The sequence below is a fragment of the Eretmochelys imbricata genome, chromosome 26, assembly GCF_965152235.1.
Source record: "Eretmochelys imbricata isolate rEreImb1 chromosome 26, rEreImb1.hap1, whole genome shotgun sequence".
Classification (NCBI taxonomy): Eukaryota; Metazoa; Chordata; order Testudines; family Cheloniidae; genus Eretmochelys; species Eretmochelys imbricata.
The window spans coordinates 3,165,963-3,189,555 of NC_135597.1; the positions used below are offsets into that span (position 1 = coordinate 3,165,963).

General features: G+C 42.4%; 1 protein-coding gene across 1 annotated transcript in view; it reads right to left on the reverse strand.

The window, feature by feature from the left end:
• Positions 1-5,203, reverse strand: part of KCNU1 (potassium calcium-activated channel subfamily U member 1) — an 81,993-nt gene extending 76,790 nt beyond the window's left edge. The window contains exons 1-3 of the mRNA XM_077805541.1: positions 5,033-5,203; positions 2,757-2,882; positions 1,558-1,619 (exon numbers count right to left, since the gene is read on the reverse strand). Of these exons, the coding sequence (XP_077661667.1) occupies positions 1,558-1,619; positions 2,757-2,882; positions 5,033-5,203 (359 nt within the window). The remainder of the gene's footprint in view (positions 1-1,557; positions 1,620-2,756; positions 2,883-5,032) is intronic.
• Positions 5,204-23,593: the final 18,390 nt, after the last annotated feature.

The window sequence follows — 23,593 nt, forward strand, 5'->3', positions numbered from 1 at the left end:
TTCAGTTTAAGGAAATTTGAGCAGAAGAATGTTCATGGGATGTTTTCCTTTCCTGGTTATATTATCTAATTCAGTGAGTGTATTTATACTGCAATTACAGTGTAATTACATTTTAGTTACGCTTTCTTGCACCTATAATCATTACTAAATTTGCAAAATTGGAAGTTTAACTATATGACTGAGTGAGTGATTATAGTGTGAATACAATATAATGAATGTCCCTAAAAGCTAAAAATCCACATATTAAAGAGAGGATAAAATGTAAGTCTGTAATGTAGTTAACTTCTGGTGACATGAATAAGTGGTAATTAGTTATTGTAACTACAGTGTAACTACAATGTAATTACAAACATTTAATTTTAAAATATAGCCCATTTTCTTTCTCCTTTGCCCAGGAACATCAAGAGCTCTTTTCACTTGTCATTTCATTTTTTCCATTCAGACAGATTAAATTACTGCTCTCTGTTGTGTGTGTCTTCTTTAGAAGAATAACCTTCTCATTGGTCAGTTTCAATGAGATAACTCAAAGAGGATATTATCACTACCTGACTTTTTAGACCAGAGCATGTCACAAAGAACACAATTGCATTTCCTCAGAACAGCAACTGTATGTAAACATAGTCCCTTCTTTCTCAACATCAGATCTGTTGATTTTATGGACACAGATGGGATTCACTCGTTAGCAATTCCAATCAAATGCAGCTGTGCAGGAACTAGATGGATTCTATTCTGCCTCATGCATCATCAGGAGAATCATCAGCTATCTTCTTTATTGATGTGGATGATGTGAGAAGCAGCTGGATTTTGTCAGCTTGATATTATTTGATTTTGCTGCACCAGCAGTTGGGAAAAAAAAGATCATTTAACGCTTAATCGGAGCCAACTCAATTTGGAGTTTGCTATAAGAGAATCTATTGTCTATCTAGTTATTTATATGCCCCCTCATCACCTTAGTATCTGAGCACTTCACAGGTGTTAATGAATTTATTCTTACAACAACCCTGTGAGGCAGGGAAATATCACTATCCCTGTTTTGCAGCAAGGGAACTAAGGCAGAGAGAGTTTCAGGCTCAGAGGTTAAAAAAAATGCTCAGTCCCCAGAAATGCGGTCAGATGATCAGAAGTGATTTCCAGAAGCCCAGGTGGGAGCTCTAGGTTGCTGAGCACCTTCCTTTGGAGAATCTGGCCCCTTTATTTAGGTGGGAATGGATTTGAAAATCTGGCCCTAAGTGACTCAGCAAAGGCCACAAAGGGAGTCTTTGGCAGACTTGGCAACTGAACCCAGAACTCCTGGGTCCCATTTTTGGGTTTTAACAATAAGGCCACTTCCTCCTTAAAATAAAGCTGTCATTTCCAAATGAGCCTAAGGGAGTTAGACACCCAACTCCCATTGAAATTCAACAGGAGCTGGCTATGCAACTCTCTTAGGCTCCTTTTGCCTGTGTTTGTAGCCACAAGACCACCCTTTAAGAATATATATCATTTTGGGCTTCTATAGCTTGTTCCCATGCATAAGGAAGCAATAAAATTTTGGATAAATGCCTAGATTCTACTTACAAGTCACAGTTGATAAAGTAAATGATGAGGGATCCAATACTCAGTAGTAACACCAGTATCACCTAAAAACATAGGCATCAAGCATGAGATATCATGTTACTTGCCTGTCTGAAACTGACACAGATTCCAAAAATACATCTAGAACATCTCCTGTGGCATTTATCTGTGACCTTGGGGAGAAAGTCAGGATACAAATAATCAGCTATCTGAGCTCTGTGACAAAGGTGGGAAATGGGTTTTAATTTGGATTAGTCACAACAGATACTCAGATGTTGTTAATCGACATAGCTGCTAAAGTCTAATGTATTATGCCAATTTACCAATATCTAATATGCAGAGGAAGGTCAGATAAGTAAGGCAATAAGTTCTGATGACAAGTGGCAGTAATTTCACTCAGGACTTGGGGAAATGAAGGGTGACTGTTGATGGATCTTCTTCCCAGTACTATATGATCCAGGTTTGTGACTGATTTTGTCTAGTTCATAATGTTTATTTAACTGAGATTGTAAGCTTCCTGGGAAGGAGATGTGTTTTATTTTATGTTTATGCAAAGCAGTATGCACATCTACACAGCACTCTGCACTAAAGTTCCAGGTACATCTGGGGATCTGTGAACATTAAAAACTGGGTAGATGCCAGTTTCTCTGTGTATTAATTCAGAATAACTTTTAGACCACCTCATTTACAGACATTTCTACTGCAGTCATCATCATCTGCATCAGTGAACAGAGAACATTACCCTTTGAAAGATTTTTGATGGAAGGAGAAGGTACTTTCAGTCTAGTGGAGTGACATTAAATAAATAAATAAATTGACATCATAGTTGGCCCCTGTATTGGCAGTCTCAGTTAAGGGGGCAAGCACCCAATGAGTCATGAGGACTCAGTCCCTTTGATTGTCCACAAGATAGAGTGACTGTGCAACCTGACCCAGCAATCTGCCTCCATCCTGACCTGGAGTGACCCAGGGGTTGTGAATATCTACCATTTCATTTTGCGTTCCTTCTGCTTAGGGAGACTTTTCAGATTCCCCTCCCAGCCCAGTCATGTCTCGTTAGAGGAACAGGGTGAATTGTTGTATGTGGTTTGCTGGAGCACCCCCAGTGGGCTTTCATTTTGCTACAAGAGTCTCAGAAGACCTGTTCAACAACCCTTATCATCCCTAGCAGGGGATGAAACCCTGCCAACCAATCCACTTACCAGCACGCGCCCAATACATGTTTGAGCTGACAGCATCATCTCCACTGACTCCAGGAAAGCTCCTTTCCAGCGAATTGAAATTTGCCTTATTTTGGGCAGCCACTGAGCACGCTGTTTGTGTTCCCCCTAAGAGCAACACAAATAGTTTGGGACCCTAGGAAGTGCCAGAGTTTACACGGTTTCCTACGATAGTGAAAGCCACTGAATGGGGTCCTGCTACATGCATCTAATACAATACTATAGCCAGACTAGAAAGAAAACCTATATGGTTCCTAGTCTGCAGCTCTCCCAGGTGAGCTAGCAGGAGCTGTGTTGAGCTTCATGTTGCTAGAGGTCATTCTGGATAGACTCCCACCGTCACATCACAACAGCATCAAGGTTAATTTCTCCTCTGCCACATGGTAGTCACATGACTGCATAGTCAATTTATAACAGTTTGAAGTCTAATGAAAACAAATTATCAGAAGAAAATCAACCTCCCCAAACCAGCCCCACAACACACAAACCCAAACCCACAAATATTCACCTGAGTGCAAACACACAGCACACATACACACCCACAAATACTCATATGCGCATACACTATTTTGAAAAGAAAGCAGTGAAAGTATTTTTCCTGCAAACAGCTATGTAGCTTTATCACCATCAATAAGCCGTATAACTGTACAACTTAAATGTGAGTTAAACAGTATTCGAGAGTAATCAAACCTCATGATTCAAGATATCAGTTGACTGCCTGCAGGGAATGGAAAAGACATTTTACTCCTATGAATAGCAAGCACTGTGCATTTGACCATATCCATTATGTTAGGTTTGCTTGCCTTTCTGTTTGGGTCACTGTTTGGGATAGGGTACAGGACTGCCTGGACCAGTGGCCTGTCTGAGGATGGAGTATTTTATGCTGTCATGGATGACATATGTCAACAACCCTTACGTTATGGCCCTTTGTAACCTTGGACTGTAGGAAACTGTCAAATTCACCCTGGTGCAAACCAGCACATCTTCTGCGGGGTTTGTGAGATGTCTCTCCTGCTTGCATCAGGAATGAATTCAACCTATGAACTTTGGATCATTTAAACATTGCTCTCACGGATGCCTTGGAATATCCCAGCTCTGGGTTGTTGTTTTAATGTGACCTGCAGGATTCACCCCTTTATTTTTCCCTTATATGTGACATGACCAACTTGACCCACGACTGGGGCTTTCATTGTCCTTGCAGCATCAGCTAACTGTGATTAGTTTGTCCCTTTTGCAGGCTTCTTTCTTGTCCTACAGGTATGGCTATTAATTAATAGAACATATACCTCAATGCAGATTTATTCTGTTACTAGAAAACTGGGAGCATCTCCTCCCACCACAATAGTCAGACACCTGCATTTTAGGTCTGATTGTCTATTCGTTTCCTTTCCCTTATCACCTATTTTTGGAGCTTCTGTTGTCTGTGCATTACAGAAGATATGCTGACCCCAGCGTCTTTTACACTCAGAGTTTCTCAGGCTCTAGCATCAGTAGGAAGCCAACACTAAACCCCACATCTGCTCTAGTAGCCAAAAAGACACCAGATAATCAGACATTATTTTAACTCTTTGGCAAACAGTGATACCATCTGGCTTGCCAGCACCACAGGTGTTTCTTTCATTTTCTGCCCATGCAATCCAGGTGGGTTGATGTCAAATTCTCTCTTCTAAATGATAGAATGATGCGGCACGTCCCAATGGTGGGAGATAGCATAGTATGACATAAGTAAGAAGTTATAGAGTCATTTGAAATCATGTAGTTAAGCAACCTGGGTAGGTAACATGAACACAAGCATCTTAAGATTCATTCATTATACACGTTAATGCATTTTATGGGCAACTGTGCTAGTGTAATTGAGAGGGATTGGGGCTGGGTTTTCCAAAGGGAGTTAAGAGCCCAAACCCCTCCGAAATTCAATAGGCATTAGACACCTAATTTCTCTTAAGTCCTTTGACTTAAAGCTGACCTCGTGTGCACACGTGTGTGAGAGAAACAGATTGGCTGTGTATATCTCTCAGTCTAATAATCAAGTAAAATCCAGAATCTTTCATGCCAAATGGCCAAATTTTCCCTGGACACATGCTCTGCTCAGTACAACACAGCAGAAGATCTAGTCAGAGAAAGATTCTAAGGGGCATAATTCTAAGAATTCTAAGTTCTTTTGTAGCCAAATTTAAAAGGCCCAAGACTTCCAAAAATGTAGATTTTCCCATGTCAGCACCCAAACATGCACTACTTCAAGAAGACGTTGTATTTACCTTTGTGCTGAGAATGCACTTTGAGATGAACCTGTAAACATATTTGGCTACCCTGGAAGCTACTATGAGGAACAGGCCTCCTAAGAAAATTGACAAAGAGGAGAGGATAAAAGCCAACTGCATGTATTTTTCACAGAAGGTTCTGTTCTCAGGCAGGTTAGTAGGAGTCATTTCCCTCTGCCTGCTTCTTTCTCAGCTTCCTCCACTGCTCAGCTGTGACATTCTAAGACACACTATGCTTTTGTAGTATCATTGTGACATCATTATCAACATGCAGCAGTGTGATGTCACCGCTGTTACAGAAAGAGAAGAGGTACAGATGCAAAAAGATGTATCTGGATCCAGGGCTTTTTAAATTTGGGCCATCTCTTATTATTAGGGATACCAGTGTATTTTTCTTTTCAGTCATAACACATTGTATTACTGTTAACTTCATAAATAACCACTAGCTTTTTCACTGAAAACCTTTCAAACAATTCTACTCTCAAACTCTGATCTTCTTAATAAATATTGGTACAGAGAGAAAATATGGTTCTGGGATTAAAGAACTAGACTGGATCTCAGTAAATCAGGGTTCAATTGCTGGCTCTTGCACAGTATAAAAAAAGAGGCATCTCACTTGGTCTCTCTGAGCCTCAGTTTCCGATCTGTAAAACAGGGAGAAAAATCCTTCCTTTCTTCCATTCCTTGTTCATCTTGTCTATTTAGATTGTAAACCCTTAGGGCAAGGACTATTTCTCAGTACAGCACCATCTCAGCCTGGAGGTCCAGGCACAACTGTAATATACATAATAATAATGCCATAAAAATTGGGGTTATTTACCAAATTTGGATCCAGAAAAGCTTCAGCTTTGGGTCATCCATAACATTTGGGGCGGGGGTGATCAGCTGAGAGTTCTTGGCTGGGTCCATCAATTCAAAGAGAAATACAAACAATGGGACATTTGTATTTTAAAACAAGAGGTAATGAAAAGGGTGCTCAGATGGCAAGAATTGAAAAAGGGGACTCTCTTTCTCTTCTGTCTGAAGACTGGTTTATTAAACTTCTTCATCAACATATTTTAAGGAAAAACTAAGTTCCTCTCTAGACCTCAATTTCACAACCATCCAGAAAAGAATGGGAGGCAGATATGAATGACACTAGAAAAGTTTCTTGCTGTGTGCTTCTAGCTGTTTTGATGCTAGGCTATGAGAGAGACAAGGTGGGTGAGATAATATATTTTAATGGGCCAACTTCCGTTGCTGGACGAGACAGAGATAAGTTTGTGATCTACACCCAGCTGTTGTCCAGGAGAAGTTGCCATTCTACCTTTCTGTCCATAGGTGGCAGCATTTCCTCAGCGATTAGCCGGCATGCTATGGCATTCCAATATAAGAAAAAAGAAAAGGAGTACTTGTGGCACCTTAGAGACTAACCAATTTATTTGAGCATAAGCTTTCGTGAGCTACAGCTCACTTCATTGGATGCATGAAGTGAGCTGTAGCTCACGAAAGCTTATGCTCAAATAAATTGGTTAGTCTCTAAGGTGCCACAAGTACTCCTTTTCTTTTTGTGAATACAGACTAACACGGCTGTTACTCTGAAACCTGTCAATATAAGAAAGATTCTTTGAAGGGCTAGTGTCATAGCCAGGCCTTGGGACAACAACAGAAGAGAAGCAGCACAATATGCCATATTCAAGAAATTGCTCAATAAAAACAACAGCCCATCTTCTTCCATTCAGGCCCAGCCACCAGATCTGCAGCTGCTCAGTTGGGTTCAGATGCAACCAGTTAACTCAGTACTTTTTTTAACCCCACTGAAATATAATTTCATCAAAAGCTCTAGGGCTCCTCAAGAGTTTTAGTCTTTTATGAAGCTTTCAGATGAATAATGCAATCAGATTCTTCTTCATGCAATCAGGCCAGCTGAGTGTGAAAGTGATGATTTCTCCTGAATGGGGGAATGCGTGCACATGAAAACCGAATGGCAAAATAACAGCCTAGCAACATCGTCTGGTGGGCACAGAATGTATTATTGTGGCCTTTAAATACAGTCATTATTTAGTATTCCCTCCCCCATCTGAGTGCCAAAGGGGACTGTGAGTGATTGGAACTAATGGGACGTGTTTTGAATGGTGAAGACTGTACTTGGACAGTTTGTCATCTGGCAGAATTGTTATTTGTGTATGTGCCTCTACGCTTTGACACGCCACAATTACAATCAGCTACCTATCTAAGACTCCAAAATGCTTGAGCCAGGAATTGAAGGCTGTTGAAATAAGTTCCCAGAGGGAGATAAAAAGACTATTGTCCTAAGATGACTAACTTTCCCCTGGTTTTGCGTGTTTTGTTCACACACGCTGAATTTGGCTGTGTATTCACAACCTCTCTCCGTGCCTGGCTTTTCTGGAAGGGTTTTGAAATCATAGGTTACAGGGAGTAAGCAATCCCAAAATTGTCTGAAGTTCTGACCCCACTTGGAACTGCCAGGTGTGGGATCTACCATTGCCAGAACTCTCCAACAGGATTTCTCTAAGGGATAACCTCATCTGGTGGCAAGATTTTCTGTGTATGTCCCCTGCATATTACCACAGCTAAGTTTCAATCCAGAAGCATCAAGGACTGTAGGCAGAAGCACTCCCAGGTGACCTAAAACAGAACACTTGGGAGGGAGGATGGTCCTGAGATTAAGGCACCAGTTTAGGACTCAGTTCCTGGCTTTGCCACAGGTTACTATGTGACACTGGGTAAGTCACTTAATCACCCTATGCCTCAGTTTCCTATCTGTAAAACAGAGATAACCGATCTTTCACCCACTCCAGAGGTAGCTGCATTTCAGTAGCGAAGAGATACCTGTGTGTTTATAATCTGTGGGGTGTAAAATGATATTATTCTGGCTCTGAAACCACTCTCCCTGTTTCTAAAGCTACATCTACACTGCATGCCGGTATGCATAGCTACATGCAAGAGCGAAAGGTGGTGGGGAGGCAGTGGGGAAAGACTTCATCAGCTTCCTTCTGCCAGAGCACTGTGGTGAGGAAAGACTCTGGTCGCAGGAAGGTGCCAGAGCCTTTCCCTGCTGCCAAAGTTTTTCCCTGCAGCAGGGATAGGCTGCAGGACACTAGGCTGCTAAAAATAGTAGTGTAGACAGGGTACATACATACTGGCCTCAGCCATGTCTTTACTGAATTTGCCTATGCACTCCCCACCATCTACACTGCTGTTTATACCTGTGCTGGGCAGGATACCAGAGTACGTACTCTATATGCCAACAAAAGAAGAGTGCAGTGTAGACATGCCTTAAGGGGCTGTGCTGCCAAAGGTGTGTCCTCTGGGTGGCAGCATTTGCATGTTTTTGCATCCAGCCGGGTGAAGCGCTAGCTAAACACAACTCCAGCTCTTTTCCCACTCAAGTGTCCCCAGAGCAGGAACTTAGTCATTCACAAATCACAATCACTCAGCAACAGTACAGAGCTGCAGAAGGAAAGAAAAAGTGATTGACTGGCATGCAGCAGGGCACTGTCCTGCCTTCACAGCGACAGATACACAATCCAGGAAGGGGAGCTTACCAGAGAGCAGATTTTTGTTTTATTTTATTTTATTTAAGTAAATTGTAGCTTATGTTTCACTGATGTGGACACACAACATTAAATACAAAGTGGAAATGCTCTGGGAGATGTCCTGCAGCTCATTTCCAGCAAAAAGGGAATGGCATTTGTGTGCAAAGTGCTGTATAAACATTATCTAAATTCCATAACCTCCTCTGCTGGGAGATAACTCAGTTTTTCCCTCGTTTTACAACGAGGGAAACTGAGGAAAAGAGACTCAAGGCCACACAAGGAGTCAGTGGGAGAGCGGGGATCAGCCCCCAGAAGCACAGCTGAATTGCAAATGAATCACAAAACATTTCTGAGACACTGAAAACATTTTCCATCCCAAATTAGGATGAAAAGTCAAATTCTGGAAAATTTTCACAAAACAAAAAATGGTTCCATTCAGATCACTCAACATATTTTCTTCTGATTTTGATCATTACATTTTTTCTCTACTATAATTAGCTAAAAGTTTTAAACAAAAAGTTGTTTTGAACAGGAAAGCCAGACATTTTGTTTAGATAATGTGAAAACAAAAATGTTTTGACCATTTGGAAACTAGGTTTATTTAAAAATAATAATAATATGGAGTTGGAACATTTATCGAAATTGACCATTTCCCACAAAATATTTAAATGTTGACAAACTGGCATTCTCCAATGGAAAAAAAAACATTTGTTGAAAAATTCCTGACCAGATTTGCTCATGACTCCCTCACACCCAGGCTTGTGCTTAAGTCACAGAACCGTATTTCCCATGGTCAGATGATCTCTGCTGTAACAAATCTGTGTGGCTGTACAGGACTTGATGATTTTCACCAGGCCACAACATAGGGTCACTCAGAACTTCAATAACAGCAGTGGGGATATATCCCAGCCAAAAGCACAAAGCCTTACCACTTGGGCTAGAGGAGAAACTCCATTAGGTACTAACAATATAGAACCTGTGACGCACACCTGAGCATATCTGATTCATCCAATTAAGAGATTAGTATGCACAGACAGACACAGAGTTCATCACAATCCTCCATTCCTAAAGAGGACATTAGAAAGGAACAAACATTTCTTTATAAAACATTAAGTTTAAAAACATTGGCTCCTTTTTCCCAGCAGTTTTGGGAAAACGGAAATTAAAAATCGATTTTTTTTAAAACCAGTACTACTCTTTTTTACATCACATTGAAGCGTGGCCAACCATAAGCAGAGCTTGTATGCTTTCTTGTTTCTTGCTAGTCATTGGGGCTATTGGGAAAGCTCTATCTAGCTACTTGCATGGACTTCATCATGGAAGTATCTAAGCACCAGTGCAACACAGCAGAGAAAGTTTGACTCCTAGGATCAGACGTGCAAAATGCTGATTAGCACGTGGAACTCATTGCTGCAATGTATTCCTGGAGCCAGAAGCTTAGCAAGATTCAGAAAAAAGTAATAGGTCACAGAGTGAGAGGGGTATGTAAGGAATTGAGGCCAAACTCTGACCTGCACATGAATCAGGATCACACAATGGTAGCCTAGAAGTGGTACCTACTATTGGAGGGGCTGCCTTTCACACAGTGAGAGATCTGCAGGGAGCAGGAAGCGTCAGGACTAGAACCTGGGGCAAGAGCTGGGTGAATTGTTAAACCCTGAAGAGAGGGCTGGCTGGCTGGTTTTCAATGGTCCATAGATTTTAATGGCAGAAGGACCATTATGATCATCTAGTCCAATCTCCTGTATAACACAGGCTAGAGAACCTCACCCAGTAATTTCTGTATCAACCCCATAACTTCTGTTTGGGATATAGCATCCAGTCTTGATTTAAAGGTTTCTGGTGATGGAGAATCTACCACTTCCCTTGATAAATTGTTCCAATGTCTAATTACCCTCTCTGTTAAAAATTTGCACCTTATTTCTGGCCCAAGTTTATTTAGCTTCAGCTTTTGGCCATTGGATCTTATTTTACCATTGTCTGCTAGATTTAAGAGCCCTCTACTACCAGAATTCTCTTTCCATGTAGGTTCTTGCAGACTCTGATCAAGTCACCTCTTAATCTTTCCTTTGATAGATTACATAGGTTGAGTTCTTTAAATCTGTCATGATAAGGCAAGTTTTCCAGACCTTGAATCATTCATCTGGCTCTTTTCTGAACCCTTTCCAATAGTTCAACATCTTATTTGAAGTGCTGACACCAGAACCAGACACACCCGTCTATCAATGATGTCACTAATGCTAATGGATCAAGCTGTGAGCTTATTAATAAACTAGATGCTTGAAAGGGAAAGCATTAATTTTGGAATGCATTAATTGGTGTTGGACTGGGAAGAATGAAAGTTGTGGCACTGGGTGCCAGGACTGATAGGGATTAAACTTCTGTTTGGATAATGAGAACATCCACAGTTACTTTAGAGTGGATAAAAGAAAAAAGGGGATATAAATTCTGATGCTCCAGGGGCACAAATGAAGCACTAACTGATGGAGGCTGGGAAGAATCTTCTCCTATGGGCCAGTTACGGTATAATTGTCCATCGCATGCACAATTCTTGTCAGTGCTGGCTACTGTTAGAGACAGGATGCTGAACTAGATGGATCCATAAAATAAATCCTATGTTCCTATTAGGTCAAGAGCCAGGACACACCCTGACAGCAGCAGCGGAAGGTCTGGACTGAGAGACAAAATCCTCATGCCGTCTTTGTGCCCTCCCTCCATTCCCAAACCTCTCCGGTTAGGATGCTGTGAAATTAAAAGGGGGAACTTGCTGCAGAGGCTGTACTTCTCCAGCTCAGTCTCCATTTTGCAGAGAAGAGACGTCTGTGCATGAACGTGACACTTTCCCCATCCCCCACCTGGTGAACGGCTTCTGCTTTAGCTGCGCTATGAACCTTCCAGGTGCAAAATAAAACGGATCGGTCTGGAATTTGGATGTGAATGAGCCCGGCTGCTTGCTCTAGGCTTCCAATTTAATAAACATGCATCTACACCTAATGAACAGTCTGTCACTTCCCTTTAATAGAAATCACCTGCTCCTCTAATAATCATTAAACAAATTGACAATGCAATAGCCAGGGCCTCTCATCTTAGCACCACCTGCACCAAAAGGAAAATAACCCACTAATATCTCTTCAGAAAGGCCATTATTCTGCCTAATATGAGAAACTTGCCCGATGTGATGGAGGATCAAGCGCGTTTGCGTGGAGAATATTCAGTGCGGCATATTTTTTAGGAATGAGATCATTTCTCATTTTCTCTTGATGATAATAATAATCCTTCATGTTCCTGCAGTGCTGCTTCTCTGCCAGAGGCAGCCGCCAGCAGCTTTGTAGGCTCTGTCTGAATGAGCAGCTGGCAATTGATGCACCTACTGCTGGGACACAGCTGCCTCTGCTGCGGAATGTAGCACGGACACTAGGCAAGAAGAGTGTCTTCTAAGGAGGGATGTGGTAACACTGTTGCAGAGTGACCAATGTGTAAACAAGCCACTGCCCTCTACTGGAAGGAATCTGAACTGCTCTATTGGATGTCATAGGCCCTTTATTGCTAACTGCTAATGGATGTTGTCTCTTAGCTTAGCTGGTTGAGGCCTGTGCTTTAAGGAACAGCAGGTTCTGAGTTCTCTTCTGGTTGTTACCATGACTTGTTGGATGGGCAGGGTGACCTTGGAGACCACTGGTAAGCCTTAAGATCCTCTCAAAGCTTTCTAAGGGACCCCTGATTTGGATTATTTGTAATCACATCCAAATCCCCAGGATGGCTTTTGAACATTTCAGTCTTATATTTTCATTAAAAAAAGTGAAAACAGCAAACTCCACAAATGTTGCAGATAGCTCCCAGGCCCTTTAATGAGCATATAGGATCAGGACCTCAGTCTTGTGTCTCATCCCGAAAATGGCAGCTCCTGGACATGCCATCTGCTTGATTCTTCAGTGCTCTCAATGGCCTGTCTCAGGATGATCTGTTCCTCCTCCAGGAGCATCTTGAGCCCCATCCACCAATCTCTGGCCTTGACAATCTCCTTTCAACTGGTCTTCAAAGCTTTCTCAACTTCAGCAGTCATTACAAAGGGATACTTGAGACTAATGAAGGGTTTTAACAGCCTTATGCAACCTACTTGATTGGCTCAATCACGCTGATTTGGAAATTGTGTTTTATCTGATGGGGGCCTCTTAAAACTCATGAGGGTACAAAAAATGTTGGGATAAGAGGAGACTTAGTGCATAAGAGACTGTGACAGACACAGCTCACAATTAGCAGCCCTTTTCTGGCAGCATTGAGAAGGGCTCTCGAAGAAAGAGACTGGACTGGGGAAAGTGGTGCTTTAAAGACCGTTGCATGGCACCTCTGAAAGCCAGGAAAAGTACAAGCTATTTGCTAGAGCAGCAGTTCTCAAACTGTGGGTCAGGACCCCGGAGTGAGTCACAACCCCATTTTTATGGGATCACCAAGGCGGGGGTTAGACGTGCTGGAGCCCAGGGCCGAAGCCTGAGCCCCACCACCCAGGCCTGATTGAGCTTCAGCCCCGCGCAGTGGGGCTCAGGTTACAGGTGTTCCCCCGGCCTGGGACTGGAGCCCTTCGGCTTCGTCTTTGGCTTCCCCACCTGAGGGGCTCAGGCAGGCTGAGGTTTCAGTCCTCCCTCCCGGGGTCATGTAGTAATTATTATGGTCAGAAGGGGGTCGTGGTGCAATGATGTTTGAGAACCCCTGTGCTAGAGCCTGGCAGCATCCTGTGCGATTCCAGAATGTGGCCCACATCCTCCCGCTGCCTTTAACTTCCAGGTGCAGGCAACCTGGGGAGCATCTGAGGGAAAGTCTGTTTCCTTCCTTTCCAGGGCCCTGTGTTTCTGGAGCCAAAGCTCCTATATTCTAAGCCCCCAGGCTGCATGCATGTGGTTTGGCTCATGTCCAAGGTGCCAATCTCTGTATTATGCAGACATTGAAAATTCACCTTTCTACACTAGAAGGGGGAGAGGCAAAAGTTGGGCCTGTAGGACATTCACCCCCATGCTCCAGCTACTTCCTGCCAGCTACACTGGTGCAAATAGGTCACATGACCTTCTTGGTGGCGTCCCCCTGGCATAAAGCCCAAACCATCTGCCCTGCACAGAGCCAGCTCTGTGTTGTCTCCAGGACTTCTCCGCTGCATGTAGGCATACCGGGGAGAAATAGGGGTGTGGGTGAGGTGGACATGCACTGGGGCAATTCCTGCCTGCTGCAAGCCCCTTAGGGGTTCTGGCAATAGGAAACACAAAGTTTAGGCAGACACACAGATGCCTGAGCCTGCATCTGTAGAACAGGGGCATTTCAAGAAAAGAACCTTGCAAAGGATGGCACAGAGATGAAACAGGCTAGAAGAGAAGCCTCCATCTAGCTGTTTATAGGGCCCTTGTCACTGTAGTATCTGAGCACCTTACAATCATTAGGTTTTCCTGCAAGCTAGGGCAGTGCTATTTCTCTCATTTTACAAATGGGGAACTGAAGCACAGGGTGGATTAAGTGATTTTTCTGATGTCACAAAGGAAATCTGTGGGTGAGTGGAATTAAACCCATGTCTCTTGAATCCCAGACTAGTGTTCTGTCCCCACGAGCATCCTTACTACCCCGTTGGGTGACAATTTGACTCTTCTCATCAAACTCACCTAACAAGCTTCTACATGTATTACCATTTTTGCCTTCACCTTTGAGTTTTATGGGGTTTCTACCTCCAGTGTCAGTGTCAATCCAGATCCCTGCTTGCTTCATTACCACATTACTATATGTTCACTGCATGGGGCTGGTGTGTGCTCAGAGCTATTATTACATTCCACATATCCACTGAGGCATCAAAGCTTCAAATTAAACCCTGTGAGCCTTCTCAGGCTCTCCAGAAGGCAGTTTCAGTCTCTCTCTCCTCTTGCTCATTTAGTCTTCAGTTGGACCTTGCTGGCTCTGTCTTAAGTCTACAGGGTCTAGAGCCTTCATATGCATACAGTACCAGGAGTTCATTGATAAAGGGATATTAATATATTAATATTCCTTTGATTATTCCTAACTTTATTACTAAAAATATCACCTTTAGTACAAGTATCTCAAAGCACTTTACTAACACTGACTAGCAATGCTGCTGTGAGGTATTGTTTTCCCCCTTTTACAGATGGGGAAACTGAGGCATAAAAAAGGTGAAGAGAATTTCCCAAGCCTATGCAGTGAGTTAGCATCAGAGCTGGTAAAGGAACCCAGAAGTCCTAAACCCCCGGGCCCAATTCTCCATCACTTTGTACTTTGTGATATTATTGACATCGGGGCAGAGAGTCAAAACATGACCATTCTGATCCAGTAGAATCAGGCTCAGAGGCATCTGCTTTGACAACCCCCTTTCCTTCCCTCTCCACTTCTTCGTAGCAGACTCACAATAGTTTCAGTGGCACAGGACCCTCTGTGATTGTGGGTTTAGGTAGAATTTACTCCTTGGTGCACAAGAAGAGGGGCACTGTTCCATGGACAAGGAGCACAGTTGGATTTGGGGAACAATATACTATATCTTCTAGTTACTCTATGAACTGGGCTGGCAGGGAACAATTAAAAGCTATTTATTACAACTTTGACTTTCTTACTTCTCTTTTGAAGTGAACCAGATTTCCCAATGGGAAATCCCCACTGTGCTCCAATAAAACTCTATCTAAACCAAACATGCAGTGAGGCCTCCAAAGAGCTGATGTCAAGTGTTTGTGTGCCTTCGTCACATGGCTAGTTCATACAGAAGATAACAACCTACTACTGCTACTAGGTAACAGCACAGTAACTGTTAGCACTCTTCCCTACCATTTGAGCTTTGGTGCTGAGAGTTCAAACACTGCTGATGACCTATGAGAGAAGTCATTATGTTAATAGTACCTTCAGCAGATAAGGCATAGTTATCTATTGCAGGAGAAGAGGAAGATGGTACAGCTACAAGTGTTAAAAGTAGGAACCAAAGGGTGCAGGGTCCTTCTTATCCTTTTGCATCCAAAAAATGCCCAAAAGTTCATATGGACCCACATTTAAATATCCCAAAGAAATAAGAGTGAATCAGCTCATTTTCAAACTGCTCAGCAGTCAAAATTAAATGAGTGAGTGTCATTACAGCATGGGGGGAACAGGGGAGAATGGGTAAATAATATTTACAAGAGTGCTGGTGAGAACCAGACTCTACCAGCATTTGCATGAAAGTCCTAAAGTAGCCTGGAATGGTGCTGAATGTTATTAGTGGGATCTCTATTACTTTTGCCAGGCCAATCTCTGATCTCACCAGGCCAACTGGCAAGCAGTTTGTTAAATAACATGGCTTCAAAGCAGTACAGACTGTAAAAATGATTAGGCCTTTGTCTTCAGTAATGCTAATGTTACAATCCAGAAGAGGGGCTTGCTGATATTCTCTCTAGTACTGTAATACCTGCAGAGGCACCTGCAAGCTTTGGCTTTTACATACCTGAGTCTGTGTTATTCAGTCGCAAGTATTTGGCTAAGCAGGATCCTGCCTCCTGAGTACTAGCCTAAGAAACCACCAAGGAGCATTTAGGTGTTGTAGAAAGCAATGCTGGTAATTCAACAGCAGTCTTCTGTCAGGACCCTCATAGAACTGGGACAGCAGGCTGGACTTCAGCCAGTGTAAATGGTGCAGCACCATTAATTTCAACAAAGCTATACCTGTGGAGCTACCCTGATTTACACCAGCTGAGCTTCCAGTTCTGTAGCCCTACTTTTACACAGAGTGACTTGAAATGTTTAAAGAGCACAAGTTTTACATCACGTTCAGTTTGAGGTTTGGGGTGAAAGTTTGGGTCAGTCCTTCTTTTTAATCAAACCCCTTTCCCTGCTCCACAGATACTGGTGTGGGGTTTCAAAGGAGACTAATGTAGTCAGCTGCCCATATGTCACTGAAATGCAATGGGAGTTAGGCTCCTAAATCACTTTAGTCCCTTCGGAAAACCTCCTCCATTATGTTTTTGTTGGTCTTGCTGTTCACTTAGAACAGAGTGGTTTGGAAGAACATCCATACATGTAATGGTTTGGCCTGCTACATATACTGCTATGCTAATAAAAAGAAAAACAACTTACAGTGCATATAGGTTAGTCTAACCAAACTGCATTAGACAGACAAAGATTAACATGCCTAAATGATACATGTGTTCTAATTAGAGAAAGTAATCACCTCAGGCTGACTCATTATTGCCCCCTCTATGTTTATCATTTCAGCTGCATTACGGTCCCTGGCAGTTCCTTTATCTGACTTTTATATTCAAGGGCATCAGGTTTTTAATCATTAAACACCTTAAACGCTTGTTTCTTGGGGAACTTTGAAGAATAATAATTTTTCTAGGGTAAGCTTTGTATCCCAGAAGCGTGGTACAAAACCTGTCCTCTCTGGCTACTGCACTCTTGTCAACAGGTCTCCCCTGAAATCGGGGTGTGGAAAAGTTGATCAGAAATGAGGAACACACACAAACATAATGTTGTTTTCACAGATTTGCATCAAATTTAACTTTTGGAAAATTTCCAATCAGCTCTAGGATCTGCCTAGCCACAGCTAAATGTCAGAGCTACGGGGATTTTCATGAGACTGAGTCCAGGGGTCCATTCCTCCTCTTGGCTAACAAGAGCACGTAGCAGTTCACCAATGACTGCGGAGAGAGTGGCAATTGAAGATCATTCCTCCTCATTCCAGTTTTCTTTCAAGCACCTTCATGCTCACACCTGTGCTGCCTTCTACTCAGACATAGAGGGATCTCCCTGTAAAAAAAAAATTAAAAAAAAAAAAAAACCCAAGCAGTTGCTGCATTGTATCTTTTTCACATCCCTCCTTTAAAATTCACATCTCTAGAGATGCCTGCAAATCACTCAACAGTGGCTATGCAGTTGTTCTGATGACACTTCTCTTTATTAAGCCAACAAAAAGCTTTCCACTGTTTACTTTGTCCCTCACCTCCTGCTCATTATTTCTTTTAATCTCCTGTGATGGTCAGTCATATCTCTTGGAGAGGCTGTAAGCTGTTTGGGTCTTTTCATTACCTGGGTACAGTGCCTGGCACAATACCATCCTGATTTTCCCAGTGGAGCCTTTAGGAGCTTCCATCATAAGATTAATATTTGTTGTGCTGATAAATTTAAGACCTTGGTCTACATAGTACTCTAAAGTGCCCACCTGCCACCTTTCAGTAACACTGAATTCAGTGAAGAATGAAAAGAATGGCCTGGAAGAAGGAATGTGTCATGAACAACATATTATGGCTAGATCTGATACATGGTTCCAGTTTGGGAGCAATTTTTAGACTTGATTTCCCCAGAATTTGCCAGGTACTTGCAAACCACAGATTAAATCTCACGCATTAATCCAGGTTTCATATACATGCCTCAGCTTCTTGTATTATTCAGAATTGCTAGACAAGGCGAGAGACTTTAGAGCATACAAAGTGTGGGCAAAGCAGAGAAGATGTTATTCCCTGGTTCAGGTTGTGGTTTGGATTTTTTTTTTTTTTTTTTGAGGATTGGAGGTATTAAGAGTGATTTATATTCTGTCAATTTTATTCCAGAGAAATGATATTCTGCATTTCAGCCTTTTCTGATTAATGCTGGGGGGAAAAGAGAAACTTTTCTTCTCTACACCCTGCAACCTAATCTTATTTTTCTCTTTTTTATTTGGCACTAATGCTAGAGATACTGACAGAGTTTTAAACTGGTTATGAAAAGCAACCTTTTTGTTAAAGATATTCTCCCCCTAACTACTTTATATTTCATTGAGAATGGCTCAGATCAGTTTCAATCAATATGTGAATATATATTTATATTTGTAAGAATATGTATGTGTATATATAAATGCTTGTGTATACACATGCATACATTTTATGTTTACAAATGCTCATATTTGTGCATGTATGTATATGTATTTGTGTGTATATCTGTACATATACTTGTGTTACATGGATGCACGTGTATACACACACATATATATGTTTATGTGTGTATGTGCATATATTTATGCATGAATGTATGTGCATTTGAATGTGTGTGTGTGTATACATGTGGCTACATCCATATATACGTGTGTATATGTTTATGTATAATTCACTTGAGACATGATTTATTTCATGCCTTCCACATTCATGACACTGATAACTGCCCATTATGAGTTTAAGGTTAAAACCTGAAATATCAGAAATATACATAGAGAGGTTCAGAAAAGACTTGGCATAATATTTCTCACGTTCGTTGATACATGTTTTTATTACGTGGTTGGCTTCATGCAGTTCTGAGGCATGCATAAATCTGGCTCAAAATATAAAAATAGCCCACTATCCATCTTACTGTAGCAGGAGATGCAGGTTCACTGATGCAGGTAAGATGAGCACTGGAAAAAAACTTTACAGCTGCTTGCATAAAGCTGTCAGCAGACGAAACGGGGAGGTTTTTAAGCTCAGGGAATGAGAACCATATTGATACCAACTCGTGTAGCAGGAATACTGATGAGAACCCATATCTGGGTGTGGATGGGGCCAGGAAATCCAAGTGTAGACCTCATTCTCTGCACCAGTGTGAATCCAGCAAGTTATAGAAAACCATCACAGAAACCCAGTTCAATGCAATTTCTAATGATAACATTTCCCCCTTATCTAGGCCTTTCATCTAAGAATCCCTTCAAGCACTTTGCAAATGCTTAGGATAGTCCCTCCTTCACTGTGGACTCCTCATATTAGTGCTTACCAACAGCAACTGGGCCTTAAATAATTAACCCTGACAATATCTTGTTATGCCATTATACAGAGAGTGAAAGAGGCATGTGGTGGTGAAGCCAGTACAAATGTCAGCCTGGGGTCCTGGCTGTCAGTTTCATACTGCAACCACAGCTCTTTCCATAAGAATGGAAGGTTTTGCAGAGCTGGATTAGGAAGAGGCATAGTGGGGAGGGTGTGACTGGGTTGTATAATTTTTCTGCAATTTTTCATGGGGCCTTGTACTCAGACATAAACAATTGGAGGTGGTGCTCAAAGAGAAATTTCCATCAGCAGCAACCAAATCTAAAAGCTATGGGGCTACATGTGGGTTCAGGGAGCTACTGGTGCAGAGCTGCTTGGTTGCTTGTTATAAACCCAATGACTCAAAAGAATTATATAGCCCTGACACCACAGAACCCCACAGCCTCGACTCTACTCAGTGCCCAAAGATATTAGTCACAGACCAAGTGGCTCAGAGACCTTTGTCTGAGGTTTGAAAGAAATTGGTTACTTTTATTAAAATTTTGGTTGTACTTATGTCTACACTTCTGTTTTCAGCTAGGAAGAGAAGCCAACATACCATATCTGGTCGTCCGCTCAAGATGCTCTTGGGATTATCACCGTCCCTGGATGATATGAACGTGTGCCATCAAAGCCAAAATATAAAACTATCCACACACGATTATTCTAGCTTTGATTTTTCAATCAAAGATGTTCTGGATGCTTTATACAGACCTAACTCATGAGCCTTTTGTGGTAAACTCATCACTCTGGCTTACGCTCAGATACAATTAAAAACCTAGATAGATAACTTTAACTGAAGCCCATACCACATACTGTGGGTTGCTCGGAGGAGCTCATAAGGAGCCCAAGGCTAAGAAGACAAAGGTGTATGTACTGGGAGAGGCCATATGAAGCTGCTGCATTCCATAAGGAAGCCTTTTTGGAAGGCAGAGTCTCCATCCAGCCAGTTTCTCTTTAGGCCCCACAAAGCAAAGCCAGCAGGAGTGGGTGGAAAGGTGTTCTCCTCCACCTCGCAAGGTCCTGCACCCCAGGCTCCATCCTGAGCCCAGAAGTCTACACAGCAATTAAACAGCCCCTTAGCCTGAGCCCCACAAGCACATGTCAGGTGGCATGGGCCAGTGGCAGGTGTCTAATTGCAGTGTAGACATACCCATTAGATGCAGCTCTGTTAACAGCTGCCCCTCAGAGCACAACCTAATTCTATGCCATGAATTTATATTAAGGTGTTTGAATGCTTTCTGCTTTTTCTCTCCTGCCCTCTTCCTCTGGGTCCTCATTGCCAGTTAATCACTGGGCGGGCGGGTAGGGGGGAAGGGAAGAGTGTTTGTTTGTTTCATTATCAACTTCCTGACCATTGCTGGCAATAAAAAATTAGACTATAAAGGAAGAAACCCAAAGGAAGGCTGAAAAGCTGTACTGAAGAGTTTGTCTCTGCTGAGGTTCGCTGTGTTAGAGGAACTCAGTGGTGGCCAGATGCTGCAAGTGACTGCACAGGCAAATCCCTGCATGGAATCACTTGCAAGATCAGACCTAAGAGGCCAAATTGTGGGAGTCAATTGCCTTTGTATAGCTGGAAAGGGAAGAAAATAGCATGCACTATTATTGTACTTAAGACCCCCAAATAGGACCAGAATCCCATTGTGCTAAGTTAAGTACATACAGATAGACACCCCATCCCCACCCCACACCCTCCACTCCCACTCCTGCAAACAGTTGCACAGCCAAGTCTGTAGCAGAGCCAGGTGCAGAACCCAGGAGTCCTGACTCCTGTTTGTGTGAGTTAGCCAACAGCAGAATTATAGTAAATGTGTAACATATTAATAAGAGCATTTTGACCAAATGTGAACATGCAAATATTGATCCACTGGCTGCATTTAGGGCAGCAGCCTATATAGGGTCTGATCCAAAGCTCATTAAAATCCATGGGAAGACTCTTCACAGTCTGTCTTTTGAAAATCATTTGATTTTGCTGCATTTGTTTCTCTGTAGAGTGAAATGTCAGTTCTTGATATGTACAAATAGTGCTGGTTTTTAAATTTTGCAAGTTGTCTGGCGTTTGAGATTGGTGCTACTGAAACTGAAATCAATCAATCAGTCAACAAAAGGAATCAGCGTCCTTCTCCAGCATTGTCAGTCATGCAACTTTCACCCAGACCCAAACAGTCACTCTAAAAGAAGTGGGGGGGATTGTTTATCTGTAGAAACTAAAAACAAAACCAATTCAGAATGTGCAACCTTCTCTACTCCTATTTATTTCTCACCATGCATTGTATTTACCCCTTCTTTTTCAGGTACAGTGCCTGGCTGTCTACAGACTTCAGTGGGATGAAGTAAAGGCTCATATTTACTTGACAAGGGGCCCAGTTCTTTGCTCACATCAGTGTAAATCAGGAGTCACACCACTGACACCAACAGCATGCACAAGCCTCAGTTCCACTAAAGCCTTTTTCTTGCACTTACACCCATTCTAATGCCCCTTTCTATTGCCAGGTGAAAACCTGGGCCCGCTCGAGTCAATGGCAAAACTCCCATTGATATCAGTAGGTGCCGATTTCACCCCAGAAGTGGGATAAGAGAGCCTTTGTGTGAATGAGAATTCAGGCCACCCTTGTGAAGTAGAGGAGAATCAGGCTGTATGCCCTGAAAGAATGGGTGCCTTCTTAATGATATAGGGACTCAGTGATATTCTCTGGAATTTACCCGGTAAGACAGTTGTCCACCAGGGCTGTGGCATTTTTCAAAGGGCCTGACAGCCTTGTCCCTATGAAAAATACCATGGACTCTTTAATGACCCTGATGGCTGGGAGGCCCCTGGCATCACACATCATCTGAAAAACTGTTAGCAAATAATCCTGCAAGCCAGTCACTATAAAGCAGTTCAGTGACTATATCATGAGGATTACATCACTTAGACACTGGCTAAACCACAATACTATGCTTCTAGCCAAGAATTCTCCCTGTTATTAGAAAATCAATTACACCTTCCAATCCGGACTGCAAATACCAGAGGTGACTAAGTACCCTGCACTCATGTTCACTCATAAACTTCTCTCCCTGCAGTAGGATCACCTCAGAGGCTATAATAAAATTTGTAACCGGTAGTTTGTACACATTTCAATATAATTTCCTGCAATTCAGCCTGGTGAATGGAAAACAAATTTAAATCATGATAAAAGCCCAGGCAGATGCTATCCATAATGTTAACTGCTTGTCATATGTGGAGATGTATTCTGTATCCTTTGGGAATGGCAGTTCTCATTTCTCCTCAGTGCTAAAGCTGTAACATTTATTGTCTCTGAGCAAGAACTACAAGGTATTCTACTCGGATGATATGTTTGCTCAGAATGGGATTCTGTGGTTTATAATTTTCCTTCCTCAGCCTACTCTTTCTGCTTTTCTCCAGTATTACAAGGACTCTCTGCTCTTTTTCCCCCCTTCCAAGCCTAATCAGAGAAATAGTAAATCACTCCTCCTGCTCTGCTTCTACATGTTTACACACACACTCACACTCACACACACTCCTTAAACTCGTAAGTGTCTGATGTTTTTTCTCTCTTGCAGCTATGCCAGATGATGCTCCTCTCCATCTAGTCCCCAAAACTAAGGCCCTTATAAATTAAAGCACTTAAGCATATGTATGTCTTTAAGCATGTGAGATGTCCCACTGGCTCCCACTGGCTCCTTTCAGCTACCACTGAAATCAATGGAAAGACTCCCACTGGCATCCAAGGGTGTTGGATTAGGGTGGCATAAACCAGATTTTCCAAAAGAGTTTACTCAGCACATTGAAAATCTGGTTCTAGGTGCTTTACTGAATAAGGGCCTAAGCAGGATGGGACTAGGATTCTGAACACAGGGGACTTCCAAAGCACCTCTGGGTACTGGTGTTGATTTACTGTATGTGTGTCTTTCTTCTCTCTGTGTAAGCATTTTAGCAATGGTGCAAGGAGACACTGTCCTGCTGGAAGTGTTGTCCTTTACATAGACATAAAACAGACTCTGGCCACCTTAAGTTATTGAACATCCCCCGGCACTTTTTGGAAGAATAGGGAGTTTGCCTCAGTGTGCCAGTCTAAATCCTCTCTAGATAACTGTAATCTTCTTCCTTGACATCTCCTACCCCCTGCTGCTGTACTTTCAAAGTGGATAGAGTATTATTCATTTCCTGTCCTAAAGTGTTTCATGGTATTGTTTCACTCGGCTAAACAGCTGCCCTGCCCAGTACCAAAGGTAGCTGCATTGTAGCTTCAGATAAAAGGTGCTGT